At 43.0% G+C, this 18,212-nt stretch overlaps 2 protein-coding genes across 5 annotated transcripts in view; one reads left to right on the top strand and one right to left on the bottom strand.

The window, feature by feature from the left end:
- The window catches only part of FGR (FGR proto-oncogene, Src family tyrosine kinase), a 665,433-nt gene that overhangs the window by 583,774 nt on the left and 63,447 nt on the right, over positions 1-18,212 (bottom strand). The gene's annotated exons all lie outside the window — the stretch shown is intronic.
- The window catches only part of RCC1 (regulator of chromosome condensation 1), a 29,491-nt gene continuing 11,954 nt past the window's right edge, over positions 676-18,212 (top strand). Inside the window, exons 1-7 of one of the 2 annotated variants that reach the window (XM_042440837.1) lie at positions 676-752; positions 5,324-5,393; positions 6,702-6,889; positions 13,599-13,778; positions 14,011-14,134; positions 15,315-15,437; positions 17,532-17,687. In XM_042440837.1, coding sequence (XP_042296771.1) covers positions 5,336-5,393; positions 6,702-6,889; positions 13,599-13,778; positions 14,011-14,134; positions 15,315-15,437; positions 17,532-17,687 — 829 coding nt within the window. In that variant the 5' untranslated portion in view covers positions 676-752; positions 5,324-5,335. Of the gene's footprint in view, positions 753-2,882; positions 4,613-5,323; positions 5,394-6,701; positions 6,890-13,598; positions 13,779-14,010; positions 14,135-15,314; positions 15,438-17,531; positions 17,688-18,212 lie in introns of those variants that run through there. The other variant, XM_042440838.1, reaches the window with a different exon arrangement.

The following is an 18,212-nucleotide window of genomic DNA, read 5'->3' on the forward strand; positions in this document are numbered from 1 at the left end:
TTTTTTCCTCCATCTTAAATCTATCATTACTGTTTTGATTAAAACTGTTTTCTCTGAGTACATCATTGTAATCATTGATCTATTATTATTATTATTATTAATTTATTATCATTATTAATTATCATTAAATATTATTATTAATTTATTATTGTTGTTGTTAATTATAATTATTAATTATTAAATATTATTGTTATTATTAATGTATTATTGATATTATTAAATTATTAATTATTAATTTATTATGATTATTAATTATATTATTAATTTTCATTAACTATTATTAACTATTATTTATTATTATTATTATCGGGATTGTGAACCACTCGAGAGTGCGGGTGATATTTCTCGCATTGACGCTTAAACTCGTTTCGGACTTCATCTCCCAGGTGCCTCAGCCATCTTGACCAGTGGCTTGGGATTGAAGGAGATGGAGTCCAAAGAAAGCTCTGAGAGGCCGAGAGTTTGGTGAGGCGGGGAGGAAACGGTTTCCCGGGCGTTGTGTGTGTGGTTTTTTGGGGGGCCTGTAGGTGGCGTTGAAGAGCAATCTCATCGCTGCTTCCAATGGACCAATAGGAGCGTTCTTTTCTTTTTTACGCGGCGGCCTGTAGGTGGCGCTGAGGAGTCATTTCTCCGCTTCTTCCAATGGACCAATTAGGATCGCCGACACGGGGGCCGGCGTTCTGCGCATGCGCTTGTGAAGGAGGTCGGCATTGAGATAGCCTTCGAAGGGGAAGCGGAGCGGCGGGAGTGAGGTGAGTGCCTCTGAAGCTGAGTCCACATTGGGGAAATAACCCGGTTTGGCAACGCTTTAACTGGCTTGGCCCTCAGCTCCGCTCTGGGGCCACAACAAACTCCAATTCCCAGAACTCATAACATGGAGCCAGAAAGAGTTGAAGCGGTGTCAAACCGAGTTATTTCCCCAATGTGGACACACTGAAGGGTCGGTGGGGCCCCACGTGGCCAGAGGGAGTCCTCCCAGCCCCAAAGAGCGGGAAATTCAAATCCGAAGCGCTTGTGGCTGTTGTAGAGTATCAATTACGCTCCTAAAACGTTGCTCTTCCACTTTAAGAACTGCCTCCTATTGCATTCTGGAGTTCGTAGTCCTGCGGGGCCTAAGAGCTCTCTGGCTGAGGATTCTAGAGGCCTCTTTCCTGAACTACAAGATCCACAATGCGCGAGTGTAGTACTGCGAGGCTGTATGGGTCTTTTTAACCTGGCGGCCGCCCCTGTGCAAGAAGCGATCTCCAAGTCCTCCATGGCTCTGCTGCTGCTTGTTGTTATTGTTGGGCGAATCATAGAAGAGTTGGAAGAGACCCCAAAGGGCCATGCAGTCCAACCCCTTTATTCTGTCATGCAGGAACTCTCAAGCAAGGCATCCCCATTGACAGATGGCCATCCAGCCTCCAAGGAAGGAGACTCCATTGCACTCCGAGGAAGGTTCCACTGTCTTCGTTCACAGCTTATGGCCGCCCTATGCTGGGGTTTTCTTCAGAAAGGGGTTTGCCATGGCCCTCCTCTGAGGCTGAGAGAGAGAGAGAGAGAGGCTCACTCCAGCAAGATTCCCACACTACTATTATTTTTATAAAATTTTATTTATATAGCGCTGTAGATTTACACAGCGCTGCACATACAATTAAAAGTTCAACAAAAGTGAAACCTGTCAATGGCGTACGTTCTACAGGATAATAGCAAAATACATATAAAACAATAGATAATGTAATACAAGATAGCCTTAGATAAAATAAACAAGCAACAAATTAAAAACATCAAGTGTCGCATATCAAAGCAAATATCAAATAACAGCCAGATAGCAATCACACACTACACTCTTACAGCGCTGTTACTCCATTTTGACTGCTCTGGATGACCAAAGTGACTATCAGATGCAGGGATAGGTGAGATTAAATCGGATTCAAACCTTGGGTTGATGATGTATGGCTTGCTGTCCCAAATAGGCTGCTTTGCCTGGGAACTGGAAGCCCAGCATGCCTCGAAGGCACTGTTTTAAAACACATCATTTTAAAGTTCTTCTAAAGCACATCACTATACTTTGTGGAGCCGCTCCAGTCTGATTCAGTGTAGATTTCAATAAGCAGGGTAATTCCTGGGCCCAAGTATCAGATATTTTTAGGAAGCACTGGTCTAGACTCCTGCAGTCCCAGAGGTTCCCTAAACCCTGTCCTAACTGCATCTGCACTTCAGAAATGATCCCGTTTGATATAGTTTTAACTGCCATGGCTTATTGCTATGTAATCCTGAAAACTGTAGTTTGTTGTGGCACCAGAAGCCTCAGATGCTGTCTCACAGAACTACAATTCCCAGAATTTAGTAGCATTGAGCCATGGCAGGTAAAGCTGCGTCAGACTGCATTAGTTTTGTACTGCAGATGCAGTCCTAGGTGCCACAGTGGGATTTAAACAGTAATCGGGAAGTTTCCATTTTGTTTTACTGGCTGCAGCATATCATCAGTGGACTGTACTATTAATCCTTAATAAATTAACCAGTGTTAACAATACAGTGTGGTTAATTAAATTAACAGTACATTGCGGTTGAACATTAAAATACTGTATAAGTCTAGAAATTTTAGTCAAAAAATTGACCCCAAAAACCAAGGTTGGCTTATAAATGGGTCAATGTAAATACTATACTTTAACTCCTATTAAAAAGGGAATGTGAAAGCCAAGAGTACAATCTGTCCTGGAAGCACTGATCTTCCTCTACTCTTTCTTCCATCCAGTCTTTAGTGTGAGCCAAAACAGTTATGCCTGCCATAACTTTGCAGGTTCTTTGGCATTGTTTTCCTTTGCTTCATCATTTAGGTCTTTTGTTGCATGAACCTAAGTTTTACCCTCGACTTATCCAAAGGTCGTATCAAAATCCATAATTTTGCCCCCAAAACCTGCCCTTGACTTATACATGAGGTCAATTTATAGTCGAGTAGATATGGTAATTTCAGTTGCATTATTCCAGTAAGATTCACAAGGAGCATACTAGATGAGTCTGCTTCCCTTCTTTTGCAGGTATGGGAGGGAGGAAGAGGGAGGAATGGAAAGTTTTGACCTTTTAGTTTGACAAATTTGAATGGGGGGAGAGAGGCAACTTTTGATCTTGTGTCTCTTTGCTACTTTAAGGGACCACAGTGCTGCCTTGCACAGTCAACATATTTTAAGTTAGGATGTGTGTGTGTGTGTGTTTTGTTTCCTGGCAGGGATTTTGTGCCTTCAGCAGCTGTGCAACAGGTGATAGTCCAAACAAGTGTAGCATTGACATAGATGCCCCATGTGCAGCAGGCATTGCCAACAAAAGTAGTATTTTTGTCTGTGTAATATAATTGTCACCCACTTCATTTGTTTATTTGGTTGATAGCTTGTCACAAGTGGTTTAAAAATGTCCCTCATGTGTTGCCACACTTGTATTCTGGTTTTGTGTAGAGCACCCAATGCAGGAGAGTACCAGCTCGTGAGTGACACAAAGATCATTGGATTCTCTTGTAGCAAATTCCCACATTTTTGCCAACCAGTCTTCTCTTCCTAGAATTTTACGTAATTTCTACTATCTAGCAATTTTTTTGTTAGCAGAAAAGATCAAGCCTAACAATATAACCTTTTAGTTTATCTATTGTGATAATTATTTTATTTTATTCTTTCTGTCGTCTGTCTTTATTTCTTCCCACATGTGAAATAAGTCATCAAGGAGATAAGTTCCTTAAGACAGGAAAACCAGATCTGAAAATATTCAACGTATGCTTGTGAAGGCTGAGAAGCTAAAGTGATCATGTCTTCTTACCCTGACCCCTTCACTCCTGTATTAAAATTTCATGAACTGAATTGTATAATTGCATAATTAATCAATCAATCCAGTGAAGTAAAAGCTGGTACAAAATAACATGATTTGTTCAACCCACTGGGTGCAGAATTTACAGTGAGGGGTTACTTAAGTAAAGTTAGCTTGTAGCGTTACCAAAACTGTATTCCAATAATTATGCTAAATGTGAAATCTGGTAAATTTCTGTATTTAAAGGCCCGTTATAATGTGTGGCCCTTGCTTAGCTTCTGCATAAATCTGGTACTAATGCTAACTGACTCACTGGAATGTGCCACTTTGATATGGGTCCAAATATGAATGTTGTTGATTATGTGCTTTCTGCAAAGTTGATCAAGTAAAATTTTTACTCTGTCAGAGTTGATCTTTGTTACCCTAATCCAATTATTCCTTCATTGTTCCCATTCACTAGAGCTGGGGGGAAAAGTTAGTTTAAGCATTTCTGAACGCAGTAGTTTATGAAGCATTTGTTCATACATCTTGCTTCAAAAAAACATTTGACTTCTCAGCTTGTCTGTAGTGTTTTTCTGGACATAGCCAAATTGCTGAGAGGATTGAACAGGTGGCTCTGTGGCTTTGTGTGTGATAATGGTTTTCTTTATTTGTCAGGCGTCATGTCAAGTGGAAATGTAAAACAAGGGAATGTTTTAATTTTTGAAGTAGCTGCAAGGGTTGGGGAGCATGTGTTCCCCAGATATTGATGGACTCCCAGCTCCTGTCAGCCCCAGCCAATATATCCATTGGTGAACAGTGATGGAAGCTATAGTCCAAAATGCAGTCCTGATAGAAGGTAATGATTTTTCATGCTGGTTTTCGACTCTTCCAGTGAGTGGGCAGAATATTTACTCCAAACCTATGAAACAAGCAGAAAATCGGTTCTTATCATCTTGCCACTTGTTCTCAGTACGATCTAACAGGGTTGTTCTTACCCTTTAAGGAACCCTATTTATACTCCACTGTATTTGAAGAGCAGAAAAAGAGCTAAGTGGGATTTTGTTTATAACAATTTTGTATTCCATTTACCACTTTTGTATTAAAAGTAAGGCTCAAGGGAGCCAGCAATAAGTAAGGTCTAATCCTGCATCAAGTTTAATGATGACATGAGGGCAATATCCCTCTCCTGTTGTTGAACCTGTGGCAACTGGTATTCAGTCGCCTTTCCCCTTAAATTAGCAATGGGAGATAGCATATCTTGAAAATGTTTGGAACTACAACTTCCAGATTCCTGCAACCAACATTGCTGTTCTCCATGCTGGCGGGGGGATTTGGGGACTTGTAATCCAAAAGACAAATTTTTCCAAGATTTATTGGACATGTACTTGGACTGCAGCTCTTACTGCCCTACAATCTAGGCTATGCTGACCAGATGGGAATTACAACCAAACAGCTTCTGGACTTGTGTTGACCATTCCTGCTGCAGGTTTTAATCAGTCTGGTGTTTTAACTGGGAACATCTTCCATGTTAAACCCCCCCCCCCCTTTATTTCTCACTCTCATCCAGCTTTAGAGAAACATGCCAAGGAAACGGGTGCTGGAAAAAGATGATGTTGTCAGCGTGAAGCGGACTAAAGGTGAGATGGGTTTTTTGTTTTCATGCCAAGCTCTTGGAAATTTCCCCCCGTTTCAACTGCCCTGTGTGCCTTTTTACGCTTGGAGGTTGTATGAGTTTCAGCCTTCATGTGTCATTCCTTTTCTCACTGCTTACTCAACAGCTGTCAGCTATGACTGGCTTCAGCATGTGCAGAACGTGCATTTGTTTTAAGTCACCATTTCATGTACTTGAGAGATCAGTGTTCTTCACCAAGGCTGAATGCATTTAGACTGGGTAAAAGCTCCTAGAGTAGGCCAAAATTCATGTGGCACTTTAAAGAGTAACAGATTTATTCTACCATGAACTTTTTTGGACTGTGCCAGAGCTTGGACAAGTTACTGTTTGGACTACAGCTGATTCCCTCAGCCATCATTGTCACGTTGTAGTCATGCAGAGAACTTTTCCCAGCTCTAGACTAGAGCCACTTCATTGGATACAAGGGAAATCCAGATATACATAACATAATACATGGTTAGGTGCAGGACCGTAGACCAGGGTTTGAAGGGAATTACATGCAGAAGTTACTGGCGATAGCAGTTAATTGTTTTTCATGCAATTGTAGCTGATAATTAACTAATGTGATGCAATAAAAATCTGTTACTCTGGCAACTTCTGGCAACAGACTGAAATTTCTTAATTACTTGTATTTGGCAAGTCTATACATGTCATAGGTCCAGAGGAATATGCTGACTTAAGGCATATCCACATTACACAGTTATCATCCTTTGATACCACTGATACCATGAGACTTGTAGTTGTGTAAGGAATTTAGAGGGTTTTTTTTTATCAGAGATCTATACTTCTATAGTTCAGGGCAGCTCACTATTCTGAGTAGAGTACTTTATCAAATTAAAAACCCAATACTCTGTGCAGTAGATCCATAACAGTTAAAATGGTATCAAACTATAGAGTGGATACACCCCCATTCTTATTTGTGATAAACTCATTATAAAGTAGGTTTCTGTTTAAGTATATCCTTTACATAGAACCATCAATAGTAGGGTCTCACTCTATTATCAGGGGAGAATCCATAGCTCAGTGGAAGGTGTACTTCTCATGCAAAAATGTAGGGGCTCAGAAACTCCCCATCTGAAGCCCTGGAAAAATCACTGGCTCTGAATCGATATAAAGCAGTGTCCTGCCTGTGGTTTGCAGATATTTTATGGGAAAGCTCACATAGCTCATGGGCCACTATTCTGACTCAAAAAAGGCAGGTCTTAGTATTCCTAACAATACTGAATGTCAGTATTAATTGACTTCTGACTTTATCCTCCTGTATCTTATCCAGTAAGTCATGCAACACACCAGACGGAGCCTGGACTAGTACTGACCCTTGGTCAGGGTGATCTTGGACAGCTGGGTCTTGGACCAGATGTGCTGGCACGGAAGAGACCTGCCTTGGTGAAACTCCCTGAGAAAATTATCCAGGCTGAAGCAGGAGGGGTTCACACAGTATGCCTCACTGAGACAGGCAAGGTGAGTATGGAACAGCCTTCCCCATCCCTCTTGACAAATGCTTAAGGCAGTTTTATCAGGCCAGGGCGGGGGGTGGTGGTGGTAAATTTGGAGAGGAATGCGCAAACTAGGTGACCAGAATTCTACTTCTGGTTTTGAAAAAAAGTTGATGTTGAAATGGACACTTTAATGGGTACTTTTTGAATTCCTCCAACCCTTTAAAAAATTAGTATTTTTAATGTTAGGCAGAAAGAAGCCATTTTGCCAGAAAAGGGGTGTCTCAGGAATGCCTGGGGAAGAATAAAAACAGCCTTGGGCGGCCAGCCATTTCCAGAAAAAGTAGAAATGGAAATTTTCCTGAAAAATTTCTAATGCACATTAAAAACTTTTTATTTTGAATATTTGTAATGATGTAAACATTTTGTCATTTAAGAAAAAATGACTGCACCTGAAAAACATATTTTTTTTAAAGATCGGCAACCTAAAGAGAACTAAAACTGTTACATCAACAGTTTAGCTTTCTTTTACTGAGATTTAAGTGTAATATCTCCTGCTTTACTCGTGCATTGTCTGCACTGCTTAGCAATTCCATTTCATTGGGGGGGGGGAATCAGTACAATTAGTTAAACATCTGTGTCGCTATGTGACACAGGCAATTTATCAGAGAGAAGGAGATATTTACTCTCAGTGCCTACAAATACCAACTGGGAGCAGGTTGTTATTGCCAATCACAGAGATGATTTCTTTCCCCTTACCATTTGATACCCTTCACAGGGTGGGACTTGGTTAGAGAGGAAGAGGGTTAGGAAAGGGTAGGAGGAGGCTACTTTGTGGATTTCAACCCCCAGAATGTCCTAGTTAGGATGCCTGGGTTCTGAGAATTATAGTCCAAAACACTAACTTTTCCAAGCTCTGATCTTGCTGGAGTCCCTGGTGGACTGATTCTGGCACATGTAAACCAGATTAGGCCAGTGGACCAAAGGCTTCCATCCCTTGGTTTACAATAAAGACAAGACCCAGCTTGCAAGTTTGCAGTCACAACATCAGAGGACCTGAAATGCCCCAAAGATCATGGTAACACGAATAAAGGAAATGGAGGAGAAATTGTGTTCAGTGCTGACCTGGATTGGCAGATGGAATAGAAGGAAAGGTGCTGCATCTCCCATTTATAATGAGATGGTTGAATGCCTTGTATCATTTCAGCCTTCAGGTTTAGGGTAGGAGATGACTAGTTTGAATGCTTCCTCATTTATGTGTATTTCATTAAGTTCCTACAGTTCTAGGAAAGTAGAAATTTAGAACAGAAAGAGCCTCCAGAGACTGTTGGACTGAAACTTCACTTAGCACAAGGCAATGGAGACTTATTAATGGAGTGGAAATTCAGCAACATCTGGGCAGCCTTTCTGCCTCAAGTCTTCACTGATTTGTTTTTTCTGTAGAAATTGGATGGTGCCACAGCTTCTTTTGTCTTTCTTCATATTCTCAGCAAGCTGCCAGTGAAGGTGGGAGAGTCCTTGCTCTCCAAAGTGCCCCTTTCCCACATGTACTAAGGAGGTAGCCACTGGAATTTTCTTAGTTCTAGGGCTTGTTTTTAATCATGGCAACAGTAGAAAACCTTAGGCTCCCCAGATGTTTGGGACTTCAACTTCTAGAAGCCCCAGCCAGCATGACCAATGGTAAGAGATTGTGGGAGTTACAGTCCAGAACATTTGATGAGAAAGTTTATTTATTTATTTATTTATTTATATCCCGCTCTTTTCCCAGGACTGGGACTCAGAGCGGCTTCACAGCAATTAAAAAACAAACAAACAAAAAGTACAATTAAAACATTTTTAAAATAAATAGATAAATAACATGCATTAAACAGAATGATTAAACTAGTCCAACATTCCTGCCTGTTCTTATAGTGATTCCTTAAATGCCTGTTTGAACAGGTAGGTCTTCACCTGCCATCGGAAAGCCATCAAGGAGGGAGCCATTCTTATCTCCCTGGGCAGGGAGTTCCAGAGTCTAGGGGCAGCCGCTAAGAAGGCCCTCTCTCGTGTCCCCACCAAACGTGTTTGTGAAGGTGTTGGGATGGAGAGAAGAGCTTCTCCAGAGGATCTCAGAATCTGGGCAGGTTCATACCAGGAGAAACGGTCTGCCAAATAATGTGGACCTGAGCCATGTAGGGCTTTGTAGGATATAACCAGTACCTTGAATTGTACCTGGGAACGAACTGGCAGCCAATGAAGCTGTTTCAACAGGGGAGTTGTATGGGCTCTGTAATCGGCGCCTGTTAACAGCCTGGCAGCAGCTCTTTGAACCAGTTGAATTTTCCAAACACTTTTCAAAAGCAGTCCTATGTAGAGCCCATTACAGTAGTCCAAACAGGATGTAACCAAGGCATGTACCACCGTGGCCAGATCTGGCTTCTCAAGGAACGGGCGCAGTTGGCGCACAAGTTTTAAATGTGCGAAAGCACTCCTGGTCACAGCAGAGACCTGGGCCTCCAAGTTTAAAGCTGAGTCCAAGAGTACCCCCAAACTGCGAACCTGTGTCTTCAGGGGGAGTGTGACCCCATCTAACACAGGCTGGATCCCTATTCCCTGATCTGCCTTCCGACTGACCAGGAGCACCTCTGTCTTGTCTGGATTAAGTTTCAACTTGTTTGCTCTCATCCAGTCCATTACTGAAGACTGGCGCTGGTTTAGAACCAGGACTGCCTCCTTGGATTGAGGTGGGAAGGAGTAGTAGAGTTGAGTGTCATCTGCATATTGATGACATCGCACCCCAAAATTCTGGAAACCTCTCCCAGCGGTTTCATGTATATGTTAAACAGCATAGGGGACAACACAGAACCTTGAGGGACCCCACAGGTCAATGGCCAAGGGGTTGAACAGGAGTCCCCCAGTACCAGCTTCTGAGTTCGCCCTTCCAGGAAGGAATGGAGCCACTGTAGAACAGTACCTCCAAGCCCCATCCCAGAGAGGCGGTCTAGAAGGATATCATGACCGATGTTATCAAAAGCTGCTGTGAGGTCCAGAAGAACCAACAGGGACAACTCCCTCTGTTCAGTTCCCTGTGTAGGTCATCCACCATAGCCAGGTCTGAAACCAGATTGAAATGGATCTAGATAATCCGTTTCATCCAGAAACCCCTGGAGTTGGGAAGCCACCACATGTTCCAGAACCTTGCCCATAAATGGTAGCTTAGACACTGGCTGATAGTTATTCATTATTGTGGGATCCAATGATGACTTTTTTAACAGAGGCCTCACAACAGCCTCCTTTACGCAGGATGGAATTCTGCCTTGTTGTAGGGAGGCATTGATTACTTCCTTTATCCACTCAGTCAGTCCCCCTCTGGCCTGTTTAATAAGCCAAGAAGGACAAGGGTCCAAGACACATGTGGTGGCTCTTATCTTTCCAAAGATTCTGTCCACATCATCAGGCTGCACAAGTTGAAAAGTATCCATTAACACTGGACCGGTAGGAGCCAAGGTAACATCCACTGACATTGTATTAATTGTAGCATCCATTTTGGACCTGAATCTGAGTGATTTTATCTGCAAAATGCTGAGCAAATTCTTCACAGCGAGCCTTTGAGTGGTCTGCATTTTCTACTTGAGGGTGAGTGTGTAAAAGACCCTTGACCACTCAGAACAGCTCTGCTGACCGGCTTCTTGCAGATGCAGTGCTGGTAGCAAAAAATAATTTCTTTGCTGCCCACATTGCCAAAGAGTAGGCTTTCAAATAGGATCTAGCCCATATTCGATCAGATTCACTCCGAGTCTTTCACGAACATCGTTCTACTCTCATTCGCTTCATCAACATCAAATCCCTAGAGAACCAGGGGGCTGGTTTGGCTCCACTCCGTGAGAGGGGACGCTCAGGAGTGATTGTGTCCACCACTCTGGCCATTTCCCCATTCCAAAGGCTGGCTAGGGCTTCAACAGAATCGCCTGCCAAGGTGACAGGAAACTCCCCAAGAGCCCTCAGGAATCCATCTGGATCCATCAGCCTCCTGGGACAGACTATCCTAATCGGTCCCCTACCCCTGCAGAGGTTCTGAGTCCCAGTAAGTCTAAACCTGACCAGATAATGATCTGTCCATGATAATGGAACTGTGGAGAGTTCCACCACACCAAGATCATCATCATCCCACCCAGCACAAAAAACAAGGTCCAGAGTGTGCCCAGCAGCATGAGTAGGGTCAGATACTACTTGGGATAGACCCATGGTTGTCATGGAGTCCTGAGCCACTCCTGAAAGGGAAGTCCCAGCATAGATGTTGAAGTCCCCTAGCACTAATAGACATGGAGATTCCAATACCAACCCCGAGACCACTCCGATCAGTTCAGGAAGGGAGACTGTTGTGCAGTGGGGTGGGCGGTACACCAACAGAATCCCTATTCTGTCTCGGCTACCCAATTTTAAATAAACACATTCAAAACCCGTAGATTGTGTGAGGAGACATCTGGTCAGGGGGATGGAATCACGATATACAACTGCGACTCCACCTCCTTGACCTTCAGATCTCACCTGATGTTGCACAGAGAAACCAGGTGGGCAAAGCTGAGATAGATTAACTCCTCCATCCTCATCTAACCAGGTCTCTGTTATACATGCCAGGTCAGCTTGTTCTTTCAGGATCAAATCCTGAATGGCCGCTGTTTTACCATTCTCTGACCTGGCATTGAGCAGCAGTAGCTTTAACCCAGGGAGACTGTCATCAAGGCTATATATACTATTTAGACTGGGAGACACCTTGGGGACCACAAGCACCCTCTTGAGCTCCCCTCTTCCTTGATGTTTTAATTGTCTCCTCTCTCCGTATCTACCTCTGCCTTGAATGACTCCAATGGCTGCTCCCTGACTCTGTATATCCCTTTCCTCCTTCAGGAAAAAAACATGCTTCCTATTGAATTGACAGGAACAGGAAAAGAAAAACAAACAAAAAAGGACAGGTAGCAAAATAAATCAGGATGTGGTCTGGTGAGTCTCCTGTAGAAGTCCCAGCCTTATACCTCAGGCAGGCAAGGCAACTGTGCTGGATGAAACAGTGCCTGCTGAGTCAAGGCCCAGTCCTGAAAGAGGTCAGTCCAGAAAGGGAAGCAGAGGTCCAGGCAGCAGGAACAGAAGCTTCTTCTCCCAAGAGCCTCCAGATAGAACCTGTGGGTCTCTGTCTCTTCCCAGATGTTGTCTCCTTCCCAGATGTTATCAGGGAAGGCTTGCTCTTCTCTCTCTGTGTTACCACAAGGTATGAGGGATCTAATATAGATGTTGCTGGACAGGGAAGCGTCCCTGGAGAGAAGTGGCAGTTAGTTTCAGTGCCTCTTAGTTCTTTGGGGCTCAGATGTCGGCGTGGTGTCCCTCTTACTGGGTGACCCTGGAGAGAAATGGCAGTTGGTTTCAGTGCCTCTTAGTCCCTTGGGGCTCAGATGTCGGCATGGTCTCCCTCTTCCTGGCTTTTCTCTCCCTCAGAGTCAACAGCAGTGGCAGTTGGAAGGGAGGGAGGTTGCCTCACCAGCAGCTGGGATCAGCAAGATGGCTCTTCTCTCCCTCAGAGTCCACAGCAGTCTTGTTCCTCTTCCCAAACTAACTCCTGCAAAACTAAGTCCTTCCTAATTTAAATTGATTATCTTCTTTTTTCTTTTTTTAAGTTACTTTTCAGAGCAAAGTTAACTGCTAAACCTTTATGGAGCTTCAGAACACATCAGGACTGAAACTATGGTTTAATCCTGGTATGCTCTAAATGTTTTTGCAAAGAGTGTTTCGCGATTTTGGAAATAATGGGTAACTGTTTTCTTTAGAAGTAGAAATAGTTGCTTCTCCTCATATGTCTCTAAAAGAAGTCGTGGATGTGATAAGGAGAATAGAATTGCAGCACAAATGCATCTCATGGGTGACATGTGCCACTGTGCAAAACTATGACTCTTTTGTTACTTTCTGAACCATATCTGCCTTTGTCTTTTAAAAAAAAGTCATAAACCTGGAATGGGCAATTTAACAACCATTCAAATATTGTTGGATCTTGTTTGTTTGTTTGTTTATATCCTATCCTTTTCTCAATATGAGACGCAAAGATGATGTGAATTGCAGTCCAAAAAATATCAAGAGGGCCAAAAGTTGCCTAGTCCTGCTCTGGAAGTTGCATTATTATTATTATTAACCTTTATTTATAAAGCGCTGTAAATTTACACAGCACTGTACATACAATCTTTTTTTAATAAGATGGTTCCCTGCCCTCAGGCTTACAATCTAAAAAGACACGACACAAAAGAAGAAGGGAATGGTGGTGGGGAAGGGGATCAGGTCCAGCAGTTCTTCTCTACCTCCAAGGCCTGGACCAAGGAAGATGGACTGGAGGGAGGACTTGACTTCTTGGAGCTAGCCTGCCTCTCTCTCTCCCTCAAGATGGTGGATGAAGGGAGGGCTTATCTTCTTCCAGGCAGGCCTGGCAGAGCTAGCCTGCCTCTCTCTCTCTCAAGATGGTGGGTGAAGGAAGGGCTTGTCTTCTTCCAGGCAGGCCTGGTGGAGCTAGCCTGCCTCTCACTCCTGGGCTTCCGACTCCTAATCATAACACTTGATCCCTTTGGGCAATATACTGTAGGAGAATTCCCTCTTTCTGTTTCAAGTTGCTCCCAAGTACCGTCTTTTATTGGTCCCACATACAGGTTATGGTAGCTGTGTTTCCTCAGCTGTCCTCTTAGGTTCCCTTTTCAATGTGTAGCCTTTTCTTTCCCCAGGTCTACACCTTTGGCTGCAACGATGAGGGTGCCTTGGGAAGGGATACTTCAGAGGAGGGATCTGAATCAGTTCCGGGGCTTGTCGATTTGAAGGAGAAGGTGGTGCAGGTGTCTGCTGGGGACAGCCACACGGCAGCGTTGACAGAGGATGGGCGAGTTTTCATCTGGGGCGCTTTCCGGGTACATTCTTCACCCTGCTTTGAAGGAGAATCAGGGAGCCCGTGGGCCTTCAGATGTTACAGGGTTGTCTCCCATGAGCCCAACCAGTCTGGCCAATGGTGATGGATATGAGTGTTATAGTTTTTCAGCATCTGAAGGGCCACAGGTTCCCTGTCCTTGCTTTTAAAATTTGATTTGGCTGATTTATTGGTGGCTAGCATACTTTTACATCTGTGTTTCTGGATCTTTTCAGGATGAAAATGGAGTCATTGGATTGCTGGCTCCTCAGAAGGGGAAAGAAAATTTGGACACTGCAAATGGCAGTTCTGTTCCTGTGGAGCTGCAGCTAGAAGTGCCAATTGTTAAAATTGCCTCAGGTAAGTGGCAGCAAGTGATGCTTGGCAACCATTCTCCATATGTAAGTTGTAATTCTTACTTTTCCATAAGCAGCATCTAGCAAAAGCTTGGTTTTCCTTTTGCTTCAGTGTTCTTTTGTTCCATCCATGTCAGTATTGTCTGCATCAATGATTACCAACAATGTGTCCTCAGATGTTAAGATGCAAGTTCTTTCTCCTCATGTCCCTTGGCCATGTTGGTTGGAGATGATGGAATTTGCAGGCCAACCTATTGGATCCATGGTTGTAAAAACTGATCTGCCTTAACTGTAGCAGCTCCCCAGTGTTTCAGAAACCTATCTTTTATAGCCTTGTCTGGACATTCTTGACCCTATCTGAATTATTTTACAGCCCTATGTACTCTACCATGTTGTACATTGAACCTTCTGCATACAGAGTAGGCATTCTACCACCAAACTGAACTCCCTCTATAGTATCATGAAAGGTCATGATCTAGATATAAGCATGGGCATTATAATCAGCCAAATAGTTTAAACCAAGAAAACTTGAAATGGTCCAAATTGTGAAGTCGAAATTGTCCAAATTGTGTTTCAATGTGGAGAGAGTTCTTTTTTCTTCTTCTTCTTTTTTTGCCTTTGCCCTTCTTGAGATTGATATGGATCAGGTCCAGATTATTCTGAAGAATCTATTGTATAAATCTGTATATGTGCTGGGAACAGGGGGACCCTTCTTGGTGACTGCTCTAAGGATCTGGAATTCTCTTCCTAAGAATGCTAGACTGGTCCCCTCCGTAGTATCCTGGGGACAGGTGAAATCTGTTTTGTTTTGACAGTCATTTGGGGAACTACTTTTAATAATGGGCTGGATTATCTCAATTTTGCCTGTATATGTTTTTAAATAGTTTTTAATTCTGTTGATATAACAATATCATCATTTCCTGTGCAGCCATCCAGGGGTTGATGTCATAATATTCAGGAAATAAAAGAGTGCTAGAATTTTTTATGTGGCTATTGTTAATAATCATAGTTTGGAAACCTAAATTTTTCCTCTATAATGATCAGGAGTCTGTTGAGCCACAGGCAGAAATTCTGCTGATTGCTGAAGGTGGAATGTGGGAAATAAGCTATCTTTCAACCCAAAAAAGAGTCACAGATAGGTTGGCTCTGTGGTTCCATTCTCTTTTTCTGCATGCCTTTCTCAGGGAGCCACCACTTGGCATTAGTGTCCATGGCAGGCAACCTTTACACCTGTGGATGCGGAGACAATGGCCAACTGGGACGAGTGCCCCAAGTCTTTGCCGTCAGAGGAGGAAGAAGAGGATTGGGTGAGTTCTTTGTTATTAGATTAATTCTTTTGCTTTGGGAAAATCACAGGGAAGGAACCAGTAAATGTGACCAGGTTGGTAATAATGTGCATAGTGGAGAGAGATGATGAAGTCCTAGAGTGAAAGTGGTAAAGTGAAGAGAAAATTGGAGTATAGTTCTGCAAACTTTTGTGGTGTAGAACTGTAAGAGTGCAGAGCTGGGAGGTGTGTGTCAAGAGCCAAGTGGAGGAGATTTGAGCCATGTATACCAAAACACTTTTGCATGTTAGCCTATGCAAAATGACCAAAGTGACAATCATTACATTTCCATCAGAAGTTGAAGTCCTGATTTATATTAGGGGTGGGCAACTATTGAAAGTGTAGGTGGCAATTTTTTGCCCTGGGACCCTCCAGGAGCCACTAATTATTGAAAATTAACCCCCCCCCAGTAGCCAGAAATCCACTTCAAGGTCTCAAAAACTAATACTTTTCATATTAGTATAGGGAGGCTTTGCAGCCTAATTGAAAGGCAAATTGTTGCACCTCGAGGCTTCCAGCAGCAGCGATTCACTCTGGTGTTTTGTTTTGTTTTTGGCCAAGGAAGGGTCAGTCTGGGATTCTGGAGGTGTTGAGGGCCACAGAAACACACTCTACCCACTCCAGTTAGCAAGCTAGTTGCAGGGGAAGTTGGCCAGGGTAGGAACAGAATTGCATTTACTGTGGTCTTTCATTTATTTGCTTCAGTAATACATATTTATTAGCCTAGGAATGCAAGAACGGTCATAGTAGATGTAGGTGAATTTGTTTTCATACTTTTCAAACATGGGTTCACCTTTAGCTCAAACATGCACTTGGAGACGCTGTTCCTAATTTGTTCTCATTCACAGAAATATTACAAGGTGTGACTTAAGAAGGGAAGCTATCCAAAACAGCATGCTTAATAGTCACAAACTGTTAGATAAAAAAGTAAAAAACCAGGTTGCGGGGAAAGAGGAGAATGAGGTGGCATGATTACACTCTTTAAATATGTAAAGCCAGGGGTAGGCAACCTGCGGCCTATGGGCCGGATGTGTCCCGGCAAGCCCTTGGGACCGGCCCCAGCCCAGTCCTGCCGCCGATTGCCGCCGGAGCCTTTGGCCTCTCGCGTGATGGCGTGGGGCCTTTGGCCTATCAGGAGGAGGGGGGCAAGCGGTGGGCAAGGGGGGCAATTGTCTATAGAAGCCTCAGAAACATGCATTTATATTAACATTTTTTTAAAATCAGCAAATTTTTTCACATGTCCTCCATTTTTAAAAAAAGTGTCCTCCATTTGAAAACTTTGTCCTGGTTTATTTATTTATTTAAATTTTTTATTTAAAAAATATTTAATTATTTATTTTTTTGCTTCGGCCCCCCTAGTTGTCTGAGGGACAGCAACCCGGCCCCCGGCTCAAAAAGTTTGCCTACCCCTATGTAAAGCAGTGCCACAGAGAGAAGGGTGTGGTTTGTTCTCTGCTGCCCTAGAGGGTAGGACTAGGTTCATTGGTATTAATTACAGGAAGGTGGATTTCAGTTGAACCTCAAAAGGAACGTCTTGACAGTAAGAATAGTTTGGCAATGGAATTAATCACCTAGAGCGGTGGTGGAGTCTCCTTTACTGGGTGTTTTCAGAAAGAGGCTGAGCAGCTCCCTGCTGGGGATTCTCTAGCTAGATTTCCTTCAGTGGAGTGTGTGTGTGTTTGGATTTGATGACCTATAGGACCCCTTCCAATGCTGAGATTCTATGAATAGAGTTCACAGCTGGCCAGCTGGAAGGGACAATGAACAGGAGCAATTTGCACTACAGCTTTTTGTTTTAGGTCCTGCTTGTAATAATAAATGGGTGCTTAGGATTTCTTTCCCTTTGCTGTGACTTGTTTTTGTCTTCTAATGGTTTTAGCAAAAACCATAGCAGGGTCTAAGACTGAACAGAGGAATAGAATAGCTTGATTGGAATGTACCCAGTCAATAAATCCTTTGGCAGTTTGTTTCAGTCAGAAGATATGCCTGCTGAATGCATGGTGGGGAACATGTGTTTCTATTTTTCCTTCCTCCTATTAACTCAGTTCCTCCTAAACCTATCTCCCCCCATGGCAGAGCGGCTGTTACTCCCACAGACAGTCACCATCAAACAGAGAGGCTGCAAGACCAAGGGACACATTCGGGATGCCTTCTGTGGGTCCTACTCCACCATTGCCATCACTCAAGAGGGGCATGTTATTGGGTTTGGCCTCTCCAATTACTACCAGCTGGGTGAGTTGTTGTACATGTATCATTAGGATTCATATACAGTTTAGAAGTAAATAGTTACATATTACAAGTTCCTGTAAATAAATTCTTTATTTGGAATTTTGGAAGGACCTAGGTAAGTTGCATGAAGTTTGTAATGTAACGGGGGATAACTTTTGCTATGTTTTTGCAGTGCTTAGAAATAGTTTTTTGGACTACAATTCAGTCTCCCAGATAGCCTAGCCTGGACAGTGGCACTACTGAATGGAAAGTTCTGGCACTTATAGCCCAAAAAGTAACATTCTAAAGTGCTGGGATTTAGTTAAGCTTAATTGTTATAAGGATGTGTCATTATGTAGCTATGTTTTGTACTATAAGCCAACATCTTTTAGCATGCTAGTCTTTTCCACAAAAGTAACTTTTTAGGAGAAGAAAGACTTACTTTGAAAAATTGAAAGTATACCGTATTTTCCGGTGTATAAGACTACTTTTTAGCCCAGGAAAATCTTTCCCAAACTTGGGGGTCGTCTAGTATGCCGGAAAAAAAAA

This window comes from Sceloporus undulatus, chromosome 9, assembly GCF_019175285.1.
Source record: "Sceloporus undulatus isolate JIND9_A2432 ecotype Alabama chromosome 9, SceUnd_v1.1, whole genome shotgun sequence".
In the NCBI taxonomy this organism is placed as follows: domain Eukaryota; kingdom Metazoa; phylum Chordata; class Lepidosauria; order Squamata; family Phrynosomatidae; genus Sceloporus; species Sceloporus undulatus.